The 25,226-nt window shown below is 36.5% G+C and overlaps 1 protein-coding gene across 2 annotated transcripts in view; it reads left to right on the forward strand.

The window, feature by feature from the left end:
• The window catches only part of Gria3 (glutamate ionotropic receptor AMPA type subunit 3), a 263,872-nt gene that overhangs the window by 198,958 nt on the left and 39,688 nt on the right, over nt 1–25,226 (forward strand). For both annotated transcript variants that reach the window (XM_027932362.3, XM_027932354.3), the window contains exons 11-12: nt 4,203–4,579; nt 14,838–15,036. In XM_027932362.3, the coding sequence (XP_027788163.2) occupies nt 4,203–4,579; nt 14,838–15,036 (576 nt within the window). The remainder of the gene's footprint in view (nt 1–4,202; nt 4,580–14,837; nt 15,037–25,226) is intronic.

Below are 25,226 nucleotides of genomic sequence, written 5' to 3' on the forward strand. Positions count from 1 at the left end.
TGAGGGTCTTTAAGGATCAATAATGGGAAATTCTCATTTTAGAGCCAGGTCCACAAACATGAGGTTTAACTGAGCACGAATTTAATGTCATTCTTCATTGAGGGAACAACAGCCAGCAAAAAATAGAGAAGCTCCACCTTTTTTGAAAAAAGTTCCTCAGAAAGAAATAATTCAGAAAAGGTAGCCAGGCTGAGGAAAAAAGGATAGTGCCTGAGAGGAGCAGATTCTTCCAGTTGTCTTATGTGATTTCAAAAGTACTTCAGATTAGGAATGGCCTCCTTTGGGAATCTACTCTTTTGCTGAGTATTTCTGGAAACCAGACAACAGAAAGTCATACTTGTCTGTCTGACCACCTCTTGTTAGTATTTAGCAGTGCTTGCCTCATGGTAGAGGCTTTGGTTACTCAGTTTTTTTTTCTTTTAAATTGGGTCAAGATTCTCAAACTCCCTTGCATCCCTGTTTTAAAAAAGAAAGAAAGAAAGCTCAATTCCTTTAAATTCAAAGTGATTTTGTCACACAAATACCCCCCTTAATTCTTCCTTCCAAAACAAAAAAAAAAAAAGCAATTTCTCCTCAAACTATCTCTTAGACTTACAAAATTAAAAAAAAAAACTAGTTAAATTAAGTAATTAAATTCAAATGAGATCAAATGGGAAGTGATACTAGAAAGGTATCTGCATGTTCTGAGCAGGAGGCAGAGACATGTTGGCAAGGAGAAGAGGTGGCTTTATCTATGAATTCTCTTGGCATGACAAGACTCTTTCTAGCTGATTCAGACTCTCCCTGCCAAAAATCCCTGCTAGCTTTCTGGCCAATTCCATTCTCCTCAACAGCCTTTGTTCCTATGACCAGGTGTAGCCCCAGACAAAATAGATAAAATAGGTAAAATTTGTCTTTGGCTTCCATCCATTCAGCAATGTGGAACTACCACTAAAGGAGGTCCAAGAAGTTCCCAGAGAGGGGGACCTCAATCCAGGATGAGTGGGGTTCTTGACAAATGTCACAGAAATGAATTTAAGGGCACATCAGTTAAAGGCACAGACAGATTTATTTAGGAAAGCAGTGATACATTCAAGGGAGAAGGTAGGCCATCTCGACAGTGAGAAACTATTGGATAAAGTAAGGAATACACATTCAAGGGAGAAAGCAGGTCATCTCAACAATGAGAAGCAACCCCTTGATGTGAGGTATTAATTTTATAGAGGGACAGTAGCTAGGGGCTGGACTAGAGGTGGAGTCAGGGCAGAATTAACACAATTTCATACTAGTTTTCCTAGTGTTTATGCATTGCCCTCACATCGTGCTACTTTCTGCAGGCAAGGACTTGGACTGGGTGGCATGAGAATCACTTGTTTTGCATTCCAATAGTTCATGGGCATTTCCGGCATTCCAAAGGTTCATGGGCATTTCTTTTGAAACTTTGTATATCTTTCTGTATCCCCAAATTCCTATCTTAGAACTGAATATTAAGGATTCAGCTGCAGTGAGATGAGAGTATAAGCCATAGATGATAATACTGAGGGGTTGAAGGAAGGTGGTTAATGACAGAACTGTAAAGGGTCTTTCTTATTTGAAAAATCTTCATTGATAATCTCCTAAACCAGGTACCATAAACAGACTCTGGAGGTATAAAGAATACCTTGATTGAGTGAACAGAACTAGGAAGAAAAGCCAGAGAAGCAACAATCATAGAGTTAGGGAAACCTGTAGTCTTTAGTATCAGGGCGGAAAGAAAAAAGGACATATAGTGAAAAAGGTCAATGATGTCACAGGAGCAGTTGATGTCCAAGGGAAGTCTTTGAATTTGGTAACCAAGTATATAATTCAAGAAATAATTTCAGTAAATTGGAGGAGTGGGAAGTTAAATCTCATAGGTAATAAGAAGAAAATGACATTGAAATTCAAAGGCAGTAAAGGTGTATTTATGCAAGAACATTGGTAGTAACAGGAAGAGATAAAATATGGTTATGAGGGTAGCAGGATCTAAAGATGGGCAGAGTGGTTTTTGTTTGTTAGTAAACAGAAATACCTGAGTATATGACTTTGAATGAGATAAATCAATGATTTTCAAATCACTGTAACTATTATAGTAACTTAGAAGCTGACTGAGTCCCATCCCTAGAGATTCTGATTCCATACATGTTAGGTATGAGTTGAGCATTAGTATTTCTAACAAGTTCCCAGGTGAAAATTTTGGCTATAATCCAAGGACCATATTTTGAGAACCACTGAGATAGATGAATGGACAAGGATTAATTAAAGATGTAAAAGAGATAATAGATGGAACTAGGCTTAAAGAAGACAGAAGAATATGAGAGGCCTGGAATAAGTGGATTAAATCTTAGCAAGAATGTTACTTTCTATGACATGGAAATTCACAGAAGGAATGGATTAAGCTGCAGCAATATGTTGAGGAGAAGAGGAACACTGAGGTGGCATAAAGAAAGAAGCAACATCATTCACAGAGGCAGTAAGACTGATAAGAATTAGGAAGTGAGAAAGGTCTGAAATAAGCATCATTCACAAACTTAGAGAAGAATCTACTTTGAGATCATAGGTGATGGGTTTAATTTCAGAAAAGGTAAGTTTGAAATGGTGGCAAGCCACAAGATAGATGGTCAATAGGCTGTTGGCTTTGATAAACACATGCTTTCTGAAACTTCTACTAGGATATAAAGGATGTAGGATGTCCTCCATGCAGGTAAGTATTTTTTTAAATCTGTTTTGTTTGCTTTGTTCACCGGTCCATTCCCAGCACCTAGAACAGTGCTTGACACAGAATAGGCATTCAAATATGCATTGGAATGAACCTAAGGGGGTTTTGCTGAGTTGATAACTGCAGGTTTCTAATCCCAGCTGTTCAGCATTTCAGTTTCTCCATCTCTAACATGGGAATGCTAATTATACTAAGCTCAAGGTTTCTGTGAGAAGTAAATAAGATATGTATAAGGTACTTAGCACAGTGTCATACCAAGTAATCACCCCAAAATGAGTTAGCTATTTATCATCTGCATTTTCCCTTAAATTAAGGACTATTGCTCAACTGATTTGAATTACCATATATAATTCAAATCAGTAAAACTTCACTTTTTTGAACACATACTCTATCTCAGAGCTTTTCATTCTTTCCCCATCTCTCCCCTCTGGTACATAGGGGGACATACTATATTTATCATAGAAAAAAATTGATCAAAATTGATGTTTTCACTTTATATCTGATATATCATCTCCAAGCCTTTTCTTCATTGGAAGCCTTTTTTTTCCATGTGTCATTTTAAGGCCAGGTTTATTACTAAAACCTACTATTGTTGTAAAGGAACAGTTGTGGAAAAAAGAGAAATAAGTGCAGAAATTACTAGTGCCTCTTTTCCTGGGATTAATATAAAAACGTGGCTTACTTTTGCCTGAGATAATTATGCAATGCACTGCTGACATTTATTTTATTGATCTGATACAAGTGAGTGCAATACTGATATTCATCATTATAAAATATAGCTCAGTATATAAATTAATATGTATTATAATAACTGTTTTATCCATGTCATTGCCCATGAAGAGTTCTTTCATGTTTTCATACATCATATTCAAAAATCAACAACTTTTTAAGACATCTACAGTTTTTCAGTTTAAAATCTGTTGCAATGATAGATATAAAAATAGAAGACTCAGTCCCTGCTTTCAAAGAATCTGTTTTAATAGACATGCTGTCAAAAAATAATTCAAGAATAATATAGCATAGCAAACACTCAAGAATTAAACTGAATGCTATGACCCTGTGTTGCTCCACATGGCATAAGGAAAGCAAATATAAATATAGTCTATTCTGCTTGCTCAACAAAAGTTTCTAGTCAATTGAGGGAGATAAGACTGTAAAAAATATTTAAAATAAGAAAATAAGAGTTAAACAGGGATAGGTCATAAGGGAATACAAGTTTAGTTGCAAGGTAGCAAAAACAAATTAGGGGAAAAATGGAGTTAGTTATCTAAGCTAATATGTCTCAGGACAACAGACCAGTTCCCATGCCTTAATTTACCATCAAGTTAAAACTTATGAAATGCTATTACTTTTCTAACATAAGCATTGATAAGTGAATTAGTTGTGTCAATGTAAGATTTTATGTTTCCACCAAATAATTATATTAGGTGGCAAATGACTGAATGAAAGACTGTCTCTAAAAGTTATATACATATTTGTTTTTCAGAGAGCTGATATAGCTGTTGCTCCACTTACAATAACATTGGTCCGTGAAGAAGTCATCGATTTTTCAAAGCCGTTTATGAGCCTAGGCATCTCCATCATGATAAAGAAGCCTCAGAAATCAAAACCAGGCGTATTCTCATTTCTAGACCCACTGGCTTATGAAATCTGGATGTGCATTGTCTTCGCTTACATTGGAGTCAGTGTAGTTCTTTTCCTAGTCAGCAGATTCAGCCCTTATGAATGGCACTTGGAAGACAACAATGAAGAACCTCGTGATCCACAAAGCCCTCCTGACCCTCCTAATGAATTTGGAATATTTAACAGCCTTTGGTTTTCCTTGGGTGCCTTTATGCAGCAAGGATGTGATATTTCTCCAAGGTTTGTTTCCATGTCATACCCAACGCCCCCTTGCATTTTATGACCAGACTCCATTCATGTGCATCTGGTATTCATTCATCTCAACTCCAGATTTCTTTCCTCTAACATTCCATCCAGTGACAAACTATCATCAAGCCATTGTGTTTGCTTGCGTCCATGAAGTGTGTCATTGGTGTTGCTTTGAATGTCTGTCATGCATTTCTATGGTATTGCATATTTATATACACATGTTATAGCAAACATCTGAACTCCAGATAAAGGTAACCTTGCCAACTAATATTTATATTATTCAGATAAAGTGAATACTAAATCTTGATCAAATGGACATGGTTTCCTCATTAATTCAGCTAAAACATTTTCTCATTTGTCAAGAGATTGAATCTAGACAAAGTACGCAAGATAGAGCTCTCTTTAAAACCCTTTCCACCTTCCTTTTCACTGTCTTCTTTTTATTTTGCTCTCAGATATCCTTGAACTATCCACTGTCATATCTCACCCAAGTTTCCTAGCTAAAACTATAAAACTTCTCAAAGAAAACAGAAGTAAATCAGTGTGACCTTGGAATGGACAGAGTTCTCACATAGAGACCAAAAAGCACAGTTGATTAAAAATTCAATAAATTTCATAAAAATCCAAAAATTTCAAAAGATACCATTAATAAAAGGAAAAATCAAGTCACAGAAAGAAATTATTATCAAATCATATATCTGATAAAAGAATTATATCTACAACATATAGCAATCTGCTGCAAATCAATAAAAAAAGACAACCCAATTTTTAAAATGGATGAAAGATTTGAGAAGACAATCCCCATAAGAAGATGCATAAATGGTTAATGAAAAGATGCTCAATATCATTGGTCATTAGGGAACTGCAAACTAAAACCACAATGAGATCCCTTACACCTCCTCCAGAATGGCTACAATCAAAAAGACAGACAATAATATCAAGTGGTGACAAGGATGTGGAACAACTATAATATAGGGAATTTGGTTTAGAATATAAAGACTTAGAAGGTCTTTACCCAGTTTTTCTAGCATACTTCTTTTTGAGATTATCCACTCAGAGCACAAAACATTAAAAATTAAGCTTGGCAGTAAAACTTACTGGTAACCCTCTCAAGCAGCTTTTTTGAATAGCCTGTGTGGGCCAAAACTCGTACATCCCAATCATACATTTTCTGCCACCCTCAATCTGCTTGGTCAAATTCTCCAATTGTTTCACCTCCTATTCCTTTTGTCTACAGAATGTGTATCATTTTGCAATATTATCTGGGAGTTCATTTGGCTTGATATTCTCTTTTTAAAATTTTTTTGAAACATTCACTTCAAGAAAAAGTGGTTAAGCACCCCTGGATTCAATCTCTGGTACAAAAAAAGAAAGAGACTAAAGTTTCTGAATGATTCTCTAATTGAAATACTTTTAACATGGCTGGTGCTCTGTTTTGAGACAATGCTAGAGTCATCAAGGTTGAAGATCTTACTGGTTTCTGTAAGTGAATTTTCAAAATTAAATTTGTGTTGTCCTCACTAGAGTGCTGCATAATACTCAAACAGATTTTGTTTTCTTTTCTTTTCTTTTTAGTACCAGTGATTGAACTCAGGGGCAATAAACCACTGAGCCACATCCCCAGACCTATTTTTTATTTTATTTAGATACAGGGTCTCACTGAGTTGCTTAGTGCCTTGCGGTTGCTGAGGCTGGCTTTGAACTCTCAATCCTCCTGCTTCAGCCTCCCGAGCTGCTGGGATTACAGGTGTGCACCACCATGCCTGGCTCAAACAAGTTTCTTCAAAAGCCATTTTTGGAAGTATTTATGCATATTGGTTTAAGCAATAACTCCAAGATTCCAAGATGATGACCTGAAAATGACATGTTGGAGCAGTTTTTTTTTTTAATTTTGTAGAAGAATTGAAACATCAAATATTGTTTTCAAGGTACAGAGTTTTAATATCATTCCTCATATTGTCATATAGGGCAATGGCTTTCAAAATTTTTGACTGGTAACCCACAATAAGAAATTTTTCCAGGGCTGGGGTTGTGGCTCAGTGGTAGCGTGCTCACCTAGCATGCGTGAGGCACTGGGTTCAATCCTCAGCACCACATAAAAATAAAGACAATAAAGTCCATCAACAACTAAAAACAGATTTTTAAAAGAAATTTTTCATCATGACTCAATACACATTTATGTATATAACAAAAGTTCCAACAAACATTAGCCTTACAGTGTATCACACACTCATATTTTCTATTTTTTTAAATGCTGGTCACAACTCAGCCCAGCAATAGGGCACACAGCCTACAGAATAACACTTGTCTAAAGTAACAAGTATTATCCTAATTGTACTTTCAAGTGATAAATTATTACCTTTACAAGCTGTATATTTTCTACCTTATGGGTGATCCCTCCTCTGATAGTCTTTTGTGTCCTTCAAAAAATTATATCTTTAAGCTTTTTAATAAAATATTATTATATTTATTATATACCAGTAAGAAACATGTTTCTCCTTGTCTTGAGAGCTCTATTGATTATATATTTGGGCTTAGTTGTATAACAGCAAAGCCCACTATAATGTGTTTCTCTATTAACAGATTTTAAAATCCCTGATAATAACATAGTTGCACTCTGAGATTTGTGGTTGCCTTGACTGCAAACACCAGCATTATACATTATTTCCATTTAATGGTCACATTTGGAATGCAGGCTCTCCAGAAAGCCCAGAATGTGAGCATACATTGTACACTCTGACTTTTCTCAAAATGGAAGCAATTCACATTTAAAGTAGAATTAACAAGTATTAGAGCAGGCAGAAAGGTCAGAGAGAAATTAGTCCAACACCTGCCATTTACTAGGGACAAACCAACAACCTTCACTGAACTCCCATTGTGTATGGGCACTTTACCTACATTATCATCTGGATCAAAATCCTCAAAACACTACCACAGGATGAGAACATTGTATTTATTTTTAAATTGAAGAAAGTGACACAGATTAAATAATGTACCTGATCACACAGCTAATGGCAGAGCCAGATTCAAGCCTAGCTCCAATTCTAAAACCCTTGCTCTTTCTACTTCACACTGCTTTTCTCATATCACAGACAGAGGATTAGTATCCAGAGAAAAGACATGATGGAGCTGAGTACAGTGGTGCACGCCTGTAATCCCAGTAACTCAGGAGGCTGAGGCAAGAGGATTGCAAATTTAAGGCCAGCCTGAGCAAATTAGCAAGATCCTGTCTCAAATTTATAAATAAATAAATAAAAAGGACTAGGATGTAACTCAGGGGTGGAGTGCCCTAGGTTCAATCCCCAGTACCTATCCCCTCAAAAAAACAAGACGTGACCATGATGGAACCCAAAGTCATGGAGGGAGGGTCTAATAGCTGGCAGTACAATTATTTTCACAACAGTACACTGCCTTCCACTGTGCACCTGAAAGCACATTGCTTGTTCCATTCCTTCCCTCATGCTCAAAGCCGTTTTCCAGTCTCCCAGCCCCTGAAGAAACTCTGCCTTTGCCCTAGTGTTAATGCAAGTAGGTAGAGAACATTCAAAATACTGTTGAGCATGTGTTCACTTGAAGTAAAAGACTGCAAAATCAGCAATAAGACATCATGAGGAAAAATGCTGGCATCATTCCATTTCCATCAAATAAAGTTATTGACAGTTACTTAGGAGATTCAAGAGACTGCATCAATATTAGGTTTGATATTTGAACTACTCTAATTGGTCAGAGTAAATTATTTTGTTCTACATAAAGCTGGAGGCTGAGTCAACTTTAGAGAAAGTAATCAATGTAATAATCTGAGGTTATATCCACATACAAACTGACTTGCTGGGGGCACTCAGGAGAAGATGTGACCAGATTCAATGTAACCCTCTTCCCTGAGCAAGAGATAGAGAGATAGGCAGTGAGTGCAGCCAGATGGAAGGAGCATAGTGGTTAAGCATGTGGGCGTGAAGTTAGTTTCAGCAGATTCACAATCTGCTTAGCAGTTGTGTAACCTGGAGCAAATTACTAAACCTTACTAAGCTTCAGTTCCTCATCAGTAAAATGGAAAGCACAATGTAAGAACTCTATAAATGTTACCTGTCATTATTATTAAATTGGCTTCATCTAATCATTCTAGTTCCACAAGTACTAAAACATAATATTGCATTTTTAATTGAGTTCCTAAAACTCCTCAGGAATACAAGTGAAATATTGGTGAGTATCAAATTGCAGGTCTCTGATGAAAAATAACCAGCAACATTTCTTCTTGGTCCCCAATATCCTTCATTAAGGATTATACTCCTGGAAAATAATTTGATTGTATTGTTCCACAATACATTACAGATATTGACAGGAGGTTGCATTTTTCAAATATGAAATTGATTCCCTTTGTTAAACTTTGATAGAACCACTTAAGCAGTCCAGAGTCCAAGTCCAGGTAAATACTCCCCCTGCTGACTTTCTGTGGAGCTGCAGAGACATCTGAGGGCTATCTATATTGAAGAGATGAGGGTTGGGGTAGGTTTTTACAGGAAAAAAAAATGGAAAGAACAGACTAACTAGAACCTGATTAATTACTGTATTCAGATTCTTATAGAAGTATTACTTCCCATTAAGTTTTCTTTTTTTCTTTATTTGCTGTTTTCCTGGGAAGTTGAACCCAGGGGTGCTTTACCAGTGAGCTTCATCCTCAGTCGTTTTTATATTTCAAATAGTAAGTATCTCCCTAAGTTGTCAAGTGTCTTGCTAAACTGCAGAGGCTGACCTCAAACTTGCAATCCTCCTGCCTCAGCCTCCCAAGTTGCTGATATTACAAGCATATGTCACCATGCCCAGGTCCTATCGAGTTTCCAAGATATTAATTTGTAGAAGTAGGCAGGAAATCTGTTCAGGTTATACATAGATCCTCCACAGATAGTCTCCTTTAAAATGGAAAGTATGTCTGAAACAAATCTTTTCCTGTCATTTTCAAAGTTCTGCTGATAGTTAATGTGCTGGGGTTGCAAGTATGTGTATGGTTCAGAGGAGCCAATGTTTAAAATGAACCTTTGACCATTAGATAAGAACATCTCTTATAATAGGAACCACTTATAAAATAAACATGTCACTGGAGATATTAGAAAACAAAATAAAATAAAATGGAAAGTATGTGCAGAGTAATACATAACATGAAGTGTATAATGAATGGGATCAAAGACAACAGGAATTTTTTTGGCCCCATTTAAGCAATATCCTTTCCTCCACTGATATATCACCACTCTCTGCATCCTACTGCAAATTCACTTCAAAGCAGTAGTGATGTGGCAATAAATTAGTGATGTAATAGCAGGATTTTTATTAGAACTATTTCACAACTTTCCTGGCTGAAAGCTGTAGCTTTCTGTCTTTGGGACATGGTTACTTATTTCTATCAGAGAAGACTATGAGCCAAAGAGTGATTCTGCACATTTTTTACAAATGTGTCACAGACCCAGCATTGAATGGAATGTAGAAATGATACATATTTGGAAAAAGAATGATAAAGAGTTTGTACAAAGGAGAAGCAGTTTTTAGTTCCAGCTCTTCATCTTGTAAAGCTAGTAAAGTGCAGATTACAAAATTTACTTACAGGAGGAAGGTTAGAGCACATAGCTCACTTTTACTATCATGTTAGATGTCATAAAACACATTTTATTACTAACTCAAACTCCAGTTTCTTAACAATTACAGATAACAAGAACATTGTATATTATCTGATATGTATATTTTGCAATGTTTTATATTCTATTTTCTTTTGTTACTAATTTACTTTCATTAACTTCACAACTCCTCTTACATTTTTTTCAAAAGGCATTATATACGCCTATGGTACATTTATATATACTAAATGTACAGAATTTTACAGTCATTTCATTATGCTAACCTTGAAATCTATCTTGTGCAACAAAACTATTTGAAATGAATGTTAAACATTTGCAGCTACATTAGTGGAAAGAAAGGAATTGGAAAATGACAGGTCTTTTTAACTCAACTATAAAGTCTTGTCTTGTTTTAATAGGTCCTTTATAAAATGTGATGGGGTTGACCCATCAGTCACTTTTTATATAGCCTCCATGTGAAATGTGGTTTTAAGTGGCTATAGTTTCACTAATGAGAAAGGGGAAATGTAAAAATGCTTATGGAGCTTCTTCCCTGTGGCTTCCCCTTCACATTTTGTTAGTGAAAACATTTAAGCATTCATGTCAAACAAAAGAAGAAAGTGGTAGAAAATCTGCCAAATCTTTTGTCAAAGTTACTACTGTCTTCAGAGGATAATGTTGAATGTAACCTTGTACATTCCACTCTGATTCCACAGAAGCTCCTTGTTGAGGTTTGTAAAATTATTATACCATTTCTATGTGGATACTCACCCAAAATCTCCATGCACATAAGTACAGTCATCCCTTGGTACCAGGGATTGGTTCCAGGATCCCCTACGGATACCGAAACCCACAGATGCTCAAGTCTCTTATACAAAGTGGCATAGTATTTTCATATTACTTATGCACATCCTCCCATATACTTTAAATCATCACTAGATTACATAGTACCTAATATAATGTAAATGGTATGCAAATAGTTGCTATACTCTATTGCTTAGGGAATAATGACAAGAAAAAATTCTGTACACGTTCAGTACAGAGGCAATTTTTTTAGTATTTTTGATCTTCAGCTGGTTGAGTCTGTGAATGACGAACCTGAGGATATGGAGGGACTGGCTGTATATTACCCACATAATTACCAAAGTCAATACCAGGTAGACAAGATGACATGAAAATGACCATTTTGCATTTAGGTTTATTTTCAGTCATGTCAACAACCAATCTCAGCTGAGTCATTCAGATCAACCACATGATAATCTGAGTCAATATTAAGGTGGCCAAAATAACCAGATTATGATGTGCAGGCTTGATTTTAGATCAGACAGACATAGCCACAGTCCATTAGCCTCAATAAAATGGCACAATGTAATTTCAATAAATTACTGTATTTTCTCCACATTTCAAATAGACAATGCATAAAGTACCATTAGTATTCTGAGCAGCAGAGTATACCTCTTTTCATACCAAACTGTGATTCTGGAATTACTCCAAAATCAGTTCTCTCCTTGGTCTCAGCAAAAAAAAAAAAACATCATTCAATGTAAGGTTGACATTCACAGTTCCATTCCAAATGAACAATAGGTAACAAACAATATTCAGTTTTGCTACAAATATATTTCTCAGTGTTTGTAGGAAAATTGCACCTTCTATGATTTAAACACCATCTGGAATTTTCTTATACAAAATATAGGTATTTTGTAGTATAAAACTCTGGGCATTTCTCCCTAGTATGTAAGTATAGATGGTTTTTTTTTTCCTACTTCTCCCCTGTGTGCCTCAGTTTATCTCTAAATGCCTCTGTTTGCTTATATTTACAATAGCCCTTAACCATAGGGATAGACAATTTTAAAATTTGATATATATAAAGCAATTAGAACAGAGTCTGGCATATAGGAAATACTCGATAAACACTAATTATTGTTATCATCTTTTATTACCCTATTACTATGGATGCTACCTTGAAGCATTAATCTTTTATACAATAAAATTATTTCCAGAGTCACATCAGTCCAGAATAAATTGAATGTATCTGGCAACAATGAAGATGAAAGGTCTAAATTCCTAATTCAAACACTATACATATACTTTTAGCATTGGGAAGTGTGACACATTCTTTTTTGACTCATCCAGGTGTTTTTACCTCTTCTGACTAAAAGAGAAATTTTCCCAGATAAAATCCTGAGAGAGTATAACTATTAGTTAGGAAAATCTGTTGCAAAGCAGATTTTCACATCTGAAAAACTAAAAGTGATTGTGTTTTGAAATAAAGAAATAATGGTTGTTTTAGGCTTCCAGGGACTAATGGTAATTGGAGACTAAAAAAAATAGGTTTGCTATAGTTTAGTAGCAAAGAATACTATTTATCAAAACACCTGCCAAAAGTATTTGACTGGAGTGTAGCATCTAAAACAACTGAATTTTCCAGAGCCTGAAAAAGAAAGGTTATCTTGGGACACAGAAATTTGAATTTGTTTCCAAGTAGTGAAATGAAAGTACAGACAGAAAAGAGCTTGATTTGTCAGCTCTCCATCCAGAACTGCCCTCTTCCCACAGAGTCTGGAGATGTGCCAGGCTACTCTGCCTATTCTTGACTTTATGACAGAGTGGATTCTCTTTCCATGAGTTTTTCTTGGCATGGGAGAACATAGCCTAACAAGAATGGAGTTCTGCCTCATAGCAGAACTATCCTAGGGGTGATGTGGCAATATTTTATAAAACCCAAGGAGCAGATTCTCATTTCTGTGGACCAAACCAACCATCAGCAACACTGCAAAGGAGATGCAGTTTCCTAAATAGAATCCATTACCCATCATTGAGTATTCATTGCCCTCATGCTGCCCCCCTAACATACCACGTCCTTCTCCTGAGTAGCACTCATACTGTAGGACCATAACTGGCAACCCTGGCTGCACCTTAAAAATTTTATAAAGTTCTGCTGCTTAGGCTCATCTCCTAGAATTCTGATTTAATTTGTCTGGGATGGAGCCTAGACAAGTTATTTTTTGTTCTGTTTTGACTCAAGCTCCCCAAATGATACTGATGTACAGGTGGAGTCAAGAATAACTGATTAACAACATTTGTTTCTGTTTAGTCTGAAGATCTCTTTGCAGAAACCCAAGATGCTTAAGAAATACAGATTCTTGGTCACTCAGATGTTATAAATCTGCACCTTAACAAAGGCCCCTGCTGGTGCCAATGCACAGGAATATTGAAGAACAAAATATACCCTTATGAATTTACCTCTCTTCTGTCACATTTCCTACTGATAGGTACTGTTGAAGTGTTACATTTTGATCAAAGCCTCTGAAGACCCACAGAGGATGATTCCAATAATAAGCAGGCCAGGAAAAAATCATTTTGGGGGGCATTTTGGTGAGGGGAAAGGAAACAAGTGTTTTAATGCCTCACACACCCCATTGTACAGGCATTTTCCTGCATCATTTTGGGGCCTGCCTTCACTGGCTAAGGTTTAGTTTGTAAAAGGGAAGAGTTTTGATCTCCTGAGTCTCACTAGACACTTATATGAAATAACAATAAACATTACAATCCAGCTCCTTGCCTCATGGGTGATCAACTCCACAAAATCATAATGTCTTTATTAAATATATTAAACTCAAAGTGAATAGTGCTAACTTAGTAGCTGCCCATTTCTCTTCACACATGGAAAGTCTTTTGACTCTTCCTCCTATGATGTTGCCTTACATCAGTGGTTCACAACCTTGGCTGCACATTGTAGTCACCAGTGGAGATTTTAAAAATACATGTGTCTGAATTCCACTTCCCAGGTTCTAACTTAATTGATATCCAGTAGACCTGAGCATGAGTTTTTCTTTCTTTTTTTTTTCTTTTGGCTGTTATTTTTTTAAATATCCCAGATGATTCTAATGTGCAACCAAGGCCAAGAAACACTTGCTTTAAATAATGCCATATTCTGTAGATGTGCTTAATAAAGCTCACAGAGAACTCAATTGGTTAAATTATTACATGTAAGTGGGAGATAATAAAAATGTTTTTGTGATTAAAAATTCCTGTTTAGAAATCCTGTGTTAGTCAGCTATGTTAATAGCATTTACTGAGGTAAAAAACCTAAAAGGAGAAAAGGTTTATTTTAACTCATCACTTCAGAGATTTAAGTCCATGGTACTTTGCTTTGAGCCTGTGGTGAGGCAATATATCATGAGGGAAGCATGTGGCAGAGGAAACCCATCCAACTCATGATGGCAGGGAAGCAAGAGAGAGAAAAGTGTACTGGGATCCCAATATTCCCTTCAAGGCAAATCCTAGTGACCTAACTTCCTCTAGATAGGTCCCACCCCTTAAAGGTTCTACCACCTCTCAGGAAAACCACAGGCTACTAACCAAACTTTCCACATATGGACCATTAAGGGATATTCAAGATACAAAGTAGAACAAAACCTGTACAGTCCTGAAAAGCATTCTGTGTGCACTATCATATGCTATCATGACATGTAGTATTGTCATTAACATGTGACTTTTGTCTGATGTTAATTCTCTCACATCATCTACTTTCCTCCTCCATAAGCTGTACTGAAACTACTCCTCTTTCCAGAAATAAAGATAAGGATTTCTTAACTGAGATCTGGCCCCTTTGGGTCTGGATTTGTTTTTGTTTTACTTTGTAGATCACTCTCCGGGCGCATTGTTGGAGGGGTTTGGTGGTTCTTCACCCTGATCATAATTTCTTCCTATACTGCCAATCTCGCTGCTTTCCTGACTGTGGAGAGAATGGTTTCTCCCATAGAGAGTGCTGAAGACCTAGCTAAGCAGACTGAAATTGCATATGGGACCCTGGACTCCGGTTCAACAAAAGAATTTTTCAGAGTAAGTGCTTTGCAGCTAATTGGGCCTGCTGGTTTTTATTTTATTATCTTCTCACAAAGGCAGATTCACAGTGCTTTCAAGGGAAGACTGGGAAAGGGAGGGAATGTTATCAAAGGAGAGCATCTTAAATATTGTACTGCTTAGTTGGTGATCTAATTCACTAACCTTTAGAACTAATACTCATGTGAGATATAACAGGTGACATGTTGAGAGCACTGAGTTTGAACTCCTAGGTTTGAATCCCAACACTGCCACAAAGGAATTGTTTGTCTTTGGGCAAGTCATTTAACTTGTGTCAGTTTGGGTTGCCTTACTTAAATAATGAGAGAACTAAACTAAATCTCTCTTTCTTCTAACTCTTACAAAAGCAGTGATTTTATGTTTCAGCTGTTCACAGAAGTTGGGTAATTGACTCTAAGACTCTGACAAGTGATGGACTAGAAGAAAGTACATATTCTATTTTAGACATGGATTTTTCTATTGAAATGTATTACAGTTGTTTCAAGTATAAACATACAGGCTGATAATTTAATTCACAGGAAAGTTTATAATTCTTTTAATTTTTTGAGTAGATTTATTCCCCCTGCTCTCATCAGTCCAAATCTCTCTAGGGGAATAGCAAATTGTCCACTGGCAAAAGTTAGTAAATCTATGTAAACTCCATTACAGTTTTTTTAATATTTTTTTAGTTGTTCATAGACCTTTATCTATTTATATGTGGTGCTATGAATCGAACCCGTGCTTCACACATGCCAGGCAAGTGCGCTACCACTGAGTCACAGCCAAAGCCCCTCCATTACAGTTTTTAAGAAATCAAATGTTTTTCAGTTTCCCCAACAAACAAAACAGGTTGCTTTAAATTAGAAAATGGACCCCTTGAAGACACTGCCACTGCTTCTACTGTAGCCACTGTAACTGGTTGTAGCAATGATCCAAAAAGCAATTGAGTAGTAGGTAGAGAGGAAATGTTTAGTCACTCTCTCCAACCAATAGTCAAGATACTGGATAGCAGGTATAATTACTGACTTTTTCTCAAAGGAGCAAGTAAACAAATGTTGTTTCTAAACCAGCTTATTTTGATAAATAAGTAATATATTTCTACATGTATTACCATGAGATTTGTTCAATTATTTCATGGAAAACAAGGAGGAGTGTGTTTTTGACATTATAGAATTAAGTGAAAACAGTTTTTACTCCCTGAAGGAGAAAGGATCCATTCTGGAGCCCTTTCAAGAATGTTCCATGGTTCAGGATGTCTATATCTCACCTCTGTCACCTGCTTACTGAACACATCATAACCTCCACCTGGGAAGAGGAGCCCAGAGTTGGAAGCATCAAAATGATATCCAGACCCTCTGATACTAATCTGGCCTTGACTTTCCCTATTATGGCAATCCCAGAAGCTTTTTTGGGGACAGTTCCTCCTACCCATGCAATCACTCACATGTGTCGGGGCTAAAAGCCAGGGATTTCCATCTGCTGAATAGTCAGCACATGATCAGCTCCATGGAAATCTTATTTGATATCAACCTTCAACAGAGCTCATGTTCACCATCCCAGTAGACATGAAAGTGCTATATGAATTAACTGACCAGTTAGGATATCAAGACACCAGACTTGGGCCCTCTGATAAGAGACATTTGTTCTACTAGAAAACATTTTTCCTTCAACAATGATCAGAGATTATAAAGGTGTGCTTTTAATGGTAATCAATATGACATCAGTTCCCATTAAGTTTTCAAAGTCCATTCATCCTCATACCAGGCAAAAGGAGGTTCTCTGGGAAGATATGTTAGCACAAAGACTTAAAAGTGTGACCAAATAGTCATTGCTCCACACTGAAACTCCATCCCCCACTCATTTTGTGTCTTTATCTACTGATCCGTTCCATGATGGTTTCATTAAAGAGCATATTACTGGAGCGGATTGGAATCAACATTCAATTCTGAACAAATCTATTGCTACATTCTAATTGGTTTGTGGTTTCTAATGTTTACCAATTCCTACTGACCTTTAAAGCCAATGAGTAATTCCTATGGAAATAGAGCCCGTTTTGAAAATCTGATTAGAGAAGAAGCTGGATATTTCTAGGTATAAGGAAGTGCAAATCATTTTTTAATTCCCCTACATGCTACTTTTTCGTTTTCCCCAAATGGTTGTTAGTGACAACATTAAGGACTCTGTGGGGTGATCCTTCAGGGAAGCACACAAAGGTTAGTGATATAAGAACGAAACTGAGCAGTATAAAAACTCAATTATTTGAGCTTGCTTTGTACTGAAAATGTTATATAAACCTAACAAAGAGTATGCATGTTATTCATATAATACAGGGGTCCAGCCCATTGGTTTCCAAGCCACTTTCCTCACTATGTCCTCTATCCCACCCCGTTCCTGAATCCAATGGGGAAGAGAAGGCAGCCCACAGGAGTACATCATCCTGCCCCTGGGGCCTTGATTTGACACTTATGTCCCCTTACCCTCAAATCTCAGTAATCTCCAGGCATTGAGACAATTTTAAGAATATTAACTCCCCACACATTAAAAAAAATGGGGAGTTCTGATAGCATGCCTTCTGAATCTTAAAGGATAAAACAAGATCCCCTGCAACATTTACAAACATAATGAGTTCATTTCTTCCTATTTTCACTCCATCCTGAAACTGCAGGGACCCAATAGTAGTAGCATAAAACAGCCTAGGGCTAGCCCTCTAGTTCTTCCACTAAGACAGAGAAATAAATAAAATAAAATTCTCTTCTAATTGCCCTGCAGACATTTATACTCATCCTGGGTAAGGCTGCCATTAAAATGGTGATATTTTGAAATGATTCCTTTGTTTCCTTATTTTCTAAGCTTTCCCTGTCATCTTACACAAAGTCACTGGCACAGAGGGACCTGTTCCATAAAGGAAAACAGGGAGGGACTGAGCAAAATGCATGCAGCTGGGAGAGACATCTGGAATATTATCATCAACCCTCTTGACTTGAAAACTGATATACTTAGACAGCAGCTCCAAAACTAAATATCCCAACCAGAGGTGGAGGCACACATGCTAAAAAAACAAGTCGACAGCTTTATTGTCATTGCCCAAGGAAATGCCACTATGATTTGGAAACCTGCACCAAAATGATCATTCTCCACTAGGTTTTGGAAATTTAACCTGATACAGATTTATGTTAAAAAAGTAACACTAGGAGAAAAAGTAATTCCAAAATCTTCTCAACCTACAAACCTCCAAAAATATTAGATGACAACTAGGATACTTGATATCTTTTCCAAAAACTTGGCCATATTCCTACTGAAGATAGGGTGGGGATAAAAGGGATATTTTAAAAATACAATGTTTAATACTAACTCAAATCCCTTTAAGAAGATAAAAATAAATAGAGAGGAGTAAAGAAAGTGGACCACTGAGGGGGCTGTCCTGCCTTTTGAGTTGCAGACATTGTAATCCCCCCATGAAGCATCTGTTGAATTACTCATGAATATGTCTCAACACAACACCCTTTGACTGCTGTTTCCCTCATTTAATTTTTTTAATGCACACAGCTGAAGTATGGGCCTTTTTAAGCTGATTTGGGAAGTGGTCTCTGCTAATCATTTAGATTCTACTTATACTGAGAATTTCTCTACCACCCACTCCCACATACACACACACACAAACACACACTTTTTCACTTGGACTCCACATTTATTCAACATTATTGGTTATCTTTGATAGGACTTTTGAAGTATACAGGAAAAGGAAAAAAAGCTTCCTGCAAATGTACCTATTCAGACTATGGTGACATTTTTATATGATCAGGAAAATTAACCATTAATCTTTAAGCTGTATTACAACAGACCTCCCAGGCTCCTTACCCTGTCCCCAAATGTTGGAAAACACATTAAAATGTACAAATTCTTTTGTTAATTTTTTCCTCACCAAATACTATGATTAATTTGAAATTCTGACAGACAATATGCCTGGACAACTGTAACCAAATTTTATTAGCTTGAAAATCCAAATAAGGTGACCAAATGTTTGAAGACACAGCCAAACCATATGCTAGGGAGCACATAACAGTAAAAGCAAGAGACGAGTTGACACTAAAGGATGGTAGATCAGAGACATCCATTGTATGTACTACTGAGTGAATTTTTAAAAAGAAAAACTGTCTTTCAATTTTGACGTGGCTGTTTTGATGTTGTCATATTTTAAAAAAAGATTCTTACCTTATTGTGTTATATAATACTTTACATACCAAGAGCCATAAACCTTATAGGTCAAAACTGGAGATGCACAACATCCACAAGGTAAGGCTCTAAGGCCTGGCCAAACTGGCCTCTGGAAAAGGGAAAGACACATTGAGATGCCTGTTGGCTTTTCCCATCCCTCAGCAGCCAGGGATCCATGGTTCCAACAAGCTTCCTTGTAGGCAAGTCTCAGACTGGTGGCAAGTAAAATCTCCAGGGAAGCAGAGAGTGACCTGGCAATGTATGCACACAACAGAAAACACATCTAATATCTGTTTCCATAGAAAAGGATAAGATGTGGCAAAGTGGACAGGCTAATAATCCTTTAGGTTCCATTGTTTATCCATCACTTTTATTTTTCCATATTTTTATTGGTGCATGATAATCTATCACTCTTCTAATCACTCTCTTACATTTTCTGTATCAAACACTATGCTAAGGACTAAGTATCCATGCATCTCTATAAAATTAAATTCTATATTTTTTCCAAATCACCTAAAATACCTAGATAGGCTTCTTCTCCATACTCAGAGGTCATTTAAAAATATAGATATCTGAGATAACTTGATGATTATCCCTCCAGAGAAGATGATTGTTGCTTATTTTTTGAAGTTGCTTCCAATCATGGGCAAATCTATGGGTATGTTCCATGGTAACTAGCATCAGGCTAATGATTCTCCATAGAATAAAGTGTTCTACCATTTAGGAGCTCATAATCGAGTGAACCATCAATTTCCAGCACACTTTAACATACATTACCTTAGTCAGTCTCAAAACAATCCTACTATGCAGCCAGAGTAGGTATTATTACTCACATTTCACAGAAGAGACAACTGAGACAAGATGACATTTTGACATACTGAATGTGTTCAATGGAGAAGAGCTGGAACTAGAACCCTAATTCTTTGATTCCTCATTGGGTTCCCTTTACATTCCACCTCAGTGCCATTCTGATGGGAATATTCACAGAAATATGGAGTGTTCTGAATGAATCAAGCCTCTAATGCATCAAATACTACAACAAAAAAAAAAAAGCTCTTTAAAAGTATGAAGGGTTCTCCAATCCTAGGATACATTAGGCGTATGCCCTAGTGATAGAGCAATTAAAACATAAAGGCTCTCCAGACAAAGCTCTGTAGAGATTTGGGGAGTATTTCTCAAAAAATAAAATAAGAAAATATCTGTTTTTCTCAGGAGAAAGGGTGTGGATTTTCTTTAGCTTTGGGGGGAGAACAGAAACTCACTTAAATTCTTTCCCTTGTCCTCCTGAGCTCACTCCTACTTATAACTATAAAATATTACTGCAAAACTCATCTCTTAACCAGTACATCTTTATCCATTCCTTTGTGGCCTGCAGATTCAACAATTTTAACATGCACAATTTAGAGCTGCCCTTGAAGACCACCTAGAAATTCGGGTGCTTCCAAGGTGGCATGCAGGCCATCTGCCCAAAGTAACCAACCATATGGATATTATTAAGCCTATCTCTGTTCGTCCTCTCAGATAACCTACTTGCTTATGAGAGCATTTCACAGCCCAGAAAGCCTAAGGGGGTTAAGTCTCAGTTGTTCTTGAGGCTGCCAACTCTCTCAGACTACCTCAGGGTAATTAACATCACACAGGACTCCCAGATCATTGAGAGAACTCTGAAACTCTTTTCTAGAAGAACTCATCTTAAGATCTCATTTTCTTTTCTTCTCTGACAAAGTCAAATCACCTGATAGCCTTCCAGTTAAAGGAATGAGGCCCATCTGTTCAATTAGACTTTCCTTGAGTTCACCTAGCAAATCTGCACAAGTTAATTATTTACAATTCTTTTTCATCACCATGCAGAAGCCTAACTTGACAGTAAGTATCAGGTAAAATTCTTACCAACAAACAAGAACAATTAACTGGAATGCTTGGTCGCACTCCACTTGTAAAAAGAAAAGGCAACTCACACAAATAAAACCTTGATATAATTTTTTCCCAGAAAGGTTATATAAGGTGATGCTCTGTGGTTAGACTCATTCCAGTCTTTGACATCATCTACGTTTTAGTAGAGAGTAAATAAATACTAAGCATATACCTAGTAATTTAGACACCAGGGATATAATGCAGAAAACACAAGAAAATGACTTTCTTTGAGGCATTTGCATTCTGTTAGAAGGAGACAAACAATAAACATGAAATCAAAGAGATATATAGAATAATTTCAGGTACTAAGTGCTCTAGGGCATTATGATAGAGAATGACTTAGGATTAGAGAAGGCAGTTTTAACTGAGAGTCTGGGAGGTGAGGGAGGATTCAGGGAAGGCCTCCTTAAGGAGATAACTTTTGATTAGAGACCTGAGTGATAAGAGGTAGCCTTGTGAAAATGTTAGGGAAGAGTAATACAAACAAAAAAAAAGGTAAGTGCAAAGTCCTGGAGAAGGAACAATAGTGGAATGTGTTAAGGAAAACCAATGTGGCCAAGAAATGATAGCCCACATGATAGTGATGGATATTTTGCAAAGTGATCGTATCAAGGATCAATTTTAGAAGTAGATTCACAGAATTTGCTCAGGGTTTTGGGAAACATCTGTGAGTGAATGGGAAGAGCCAAAGATGACTCTCATATATTCGGCCTACATCCCTTTTTGGTAATAACTAGTGAAATCTTTAATCCTACATTCATTAAATGATCCAGGGATACTCATTAAATTGTACTGACATGGGCTGAAAAGCTATACTAGGACTGCTTGAGAAACTTTCCACAGTGTTGAAAAACATTACCTGTCTGAAGACAAAGTTATCTCTGCTATAATTTTTTCATGTTTTAAATGGTTTATTATTTTTAATTGTTATATACTAGTTTCTTTATTTAGGGGGTACAGTTCTATAATTAGATGCATGTATAAATGTGTAATCATCAAAATCAGAGTGGTTGGCATTTCTATCTCCTTGAATATTATCATTTCTATGCGTTGGGAACCTTTAAAGTCTTCTCAAGTTATTTTGATATGTATAATTATGGTAGACTATAGTTGCCCTATTGTGCTATAGAACATTAGAGCTCTTTCCCCACATACACTGTATTTGATACCTATTATCCACTTCTCATGATCCCCCACACCCTCCCACTCCTAGCTTCCAGTGACCTCTATCCCATGCTCTACTTTTGTGTGCATCCACAAGATAGTGAGAATATAGAGTGTTTGCTTTTCTGTGTCTAGCTTATTTCACTTGACATAATGTCCTTCAGTTCAATCCATGTTGTTGAAAAGGACAGGATTTCCTCTTTTGATGGCTGAATAATATTCCATTATGTATATATACAAATTTTAAATTTATTCATCCATCAATGGACATCTTGGTTGGTTCCATGTCTCAGCTATTGTGAACAGTATTGTAATAAATATGGAAGTGCAGCTATCTCTTTGGTATGCTGATTTCATTTCATTTGGATATATACCCAGAAGTAGGATAAATAGATCACCCTTCCATTCTAAATGGTTTAAAATGCTATCTATAGGAAGAGAAGGGCTCAAAGATGATTTATTGTATTTATTTTCAGTTCTGATCACAGGCATTTGTCTGTAAGGTATCCTTAAAATTAATCTCCTATCTGTACATTCGTTGATGCCCCAATGAAGATGTTTCTGAAGTTGGTTAGATTCTACTCCTAGAGAAATCTGAATTCCAGAAGTGAGTCTTACTTCCCAATTTTATCAAAATTCTTATGTGTTCATAACCTATATTATTTGACACTCAATTTTATTTCCTTTGAGATTCTGGTCTGGGTTACAGGCTATTTCTTGTATCAGTCAGTAACATTGATTTTCCAACCCACTGAGTAAAGAAGCCTGTCCTAGGTGTCTGGGAATAAATAGGAGCATCCATATATACCCCTGAGTCCAGTATGCAGACAATAAAAGAGTCAGATGAATTCATCAGGAACAGTTTCTAGATAAAAGGGGCATTTAAAAAAAATATTTGGAGATAAAGGAGAATTCAAAAATAGTTCAAGAGGTATGTAAGAATATATTTGTGACCAAAAAACACAACAGCAAAAAGCCCATAATTGTATGTCACATTAAATTGTAGCTACTATTGACTAAGGTACTGTTAGTTCTCGCTTGGGTTCACACTAACATTTTTTTCTGTGAAATAGCATATGTATGTATATGTTTGGAAGAGAGGGTGTTTAGATGGGACAAAAACCATTTGTTTTTAAAAAATGTTATTGCCGTGAAATAATTACATCATAGTAGAAATCAATATACTGCAAAGGGGAAATTAGAAATCATTGCTCAAGACCAAAGTGCTCTAAATACTATCTTATTTATAATTTCATAAACCACATTTTTCATGTAAAGATGAGGTTCATTAAAAAGGTAATCTCCAAAGAATATTTTGTTTTATTTTAAATTAGTTTGAGGAACCAACATTGAAAAGCAAAATCCATTTACGCTTTGGCAAATAAATGAAGAAAGATTTCATAGCAAACCTTTAAAGCAACCCCATTACATTAGTCATTGTTTCAAACAAAATAAACAGCCTCTTTCCTGAACATGGTGGTAGTATGAATGAAGTAATCATAAAGAGAATTAAACTAAAGTCCCATTGCACCAAGTTTGAAATTTGACTTCCAAATGTTGGTATCCTGCTGCTTCTCTCAGAACAGACAGAAAAACACACTCACACATACAATGAGGGTACTAATAGTGTATTATTGAAATGTATTATATGTGAAAACAGCAGGAAGAAAACTGCCCCATCAGCCAGATTCTGAAGAATACATTTGCTCCATTTTCTTGCTCTGAGGTTTTGGCCAATAATACAAACAGAAACGTTGAGAATATCTTAATGCATAACTAAGGAGCTATCTACCGGTAGAACTAAGTACTGGAGCACTTGCTTAGCATGCATGCAGCCCTGGATTCCATCTCTAGCACCAAAGAAAAAAGAAAGGGAGAGAAAGCAGAAATATAAATAATGTCAAGGCAGCTGAGATAAATTGATGCAGTATAGATCAATATAAAGTTGTTGAAGGTGAGGGGCTCAAAGGACACCTCCAGTTTTAGAGTTGACATACAGAGGACAAGCATCATTTCTCATAGTTCGCTGTTAGTCTTGTCTTAAAACATTCCTATCTGTAACTGCCCAAAGAGCTGACCTGCTGGGACTGTTCTACAATCTTTTACAAGATTATTTCCCAACATCACAAGAATTGAGACAGCAAATATATTAAAATTGTCTTCAAATATTTGAAAGATGATATTTTAAAGATGGATTGGACTTGTTCTGTGAGGTCCTAATGGACAAAACAAAAATCAGGGTTAGTATTACAGTGATAGAGATTTTAGATTAATGTAAAAATAATGCTCTAATATGGCAAGTGATAGATAAAATAGGCTGTCTCCATAGATAGTGAGCTGTTCATCATTGACAGGCATTAAGAATATGCTAATGACCACTTGTCACAAATGTTGAATAGGGGACTCTGTAATCTGATGAATGACTGCAGGTGGCTAGTGTTTCCCAACACTGATTGCACATAAAATCTCTTAGAGAGTTGTTTTATTTTATTGAGATTGGGGGTCTCACTATATTTTCCAGGCTGACCAAAAACTCCTGGGCTCAAGTGATCTTCCCACATCAACCTCCTGAGTGCTAGGACTATGACCTCTGGGCCACAAAATAGCTCCCCTGTGGGGAGCTATTTTAAAATACAGATTAATGGGTCTTATATTTGGGCTTCAAGATGATAATGCCATGGGTTCCAATAATCTTTTTTTAAACCAGCACCCCAAGGGATCCCAACACAGAAGACCAAGAGCCACTCTTTGAGAACATTCAACTCTACAATATATAAGGGAATCTCTGCTTTGATGATTTGCTTTTTTTCCCCTATGCAAAGGATGTAGGAAAGAGGCTGGATGCTTGACTTGTGGCACAGAAAAAAAAGGCTGAGGAGAAGTAGGTGGGGCCTATC

This window comes from Marmota flaviventris, chromosome X (genome assembly GCF_047511675.1).
Source record: "Marmota flaviventris isolate mMarFla1 chromosome X, mMarFla1.hap1, whole genome shotgun sequence".
Classification (NCBI taxonomy): Eukaryota; Metazoa; Chordata; class Mammalia; order Rodentia; family Sciuridae; genus Marmota; species Marmota flaviventris.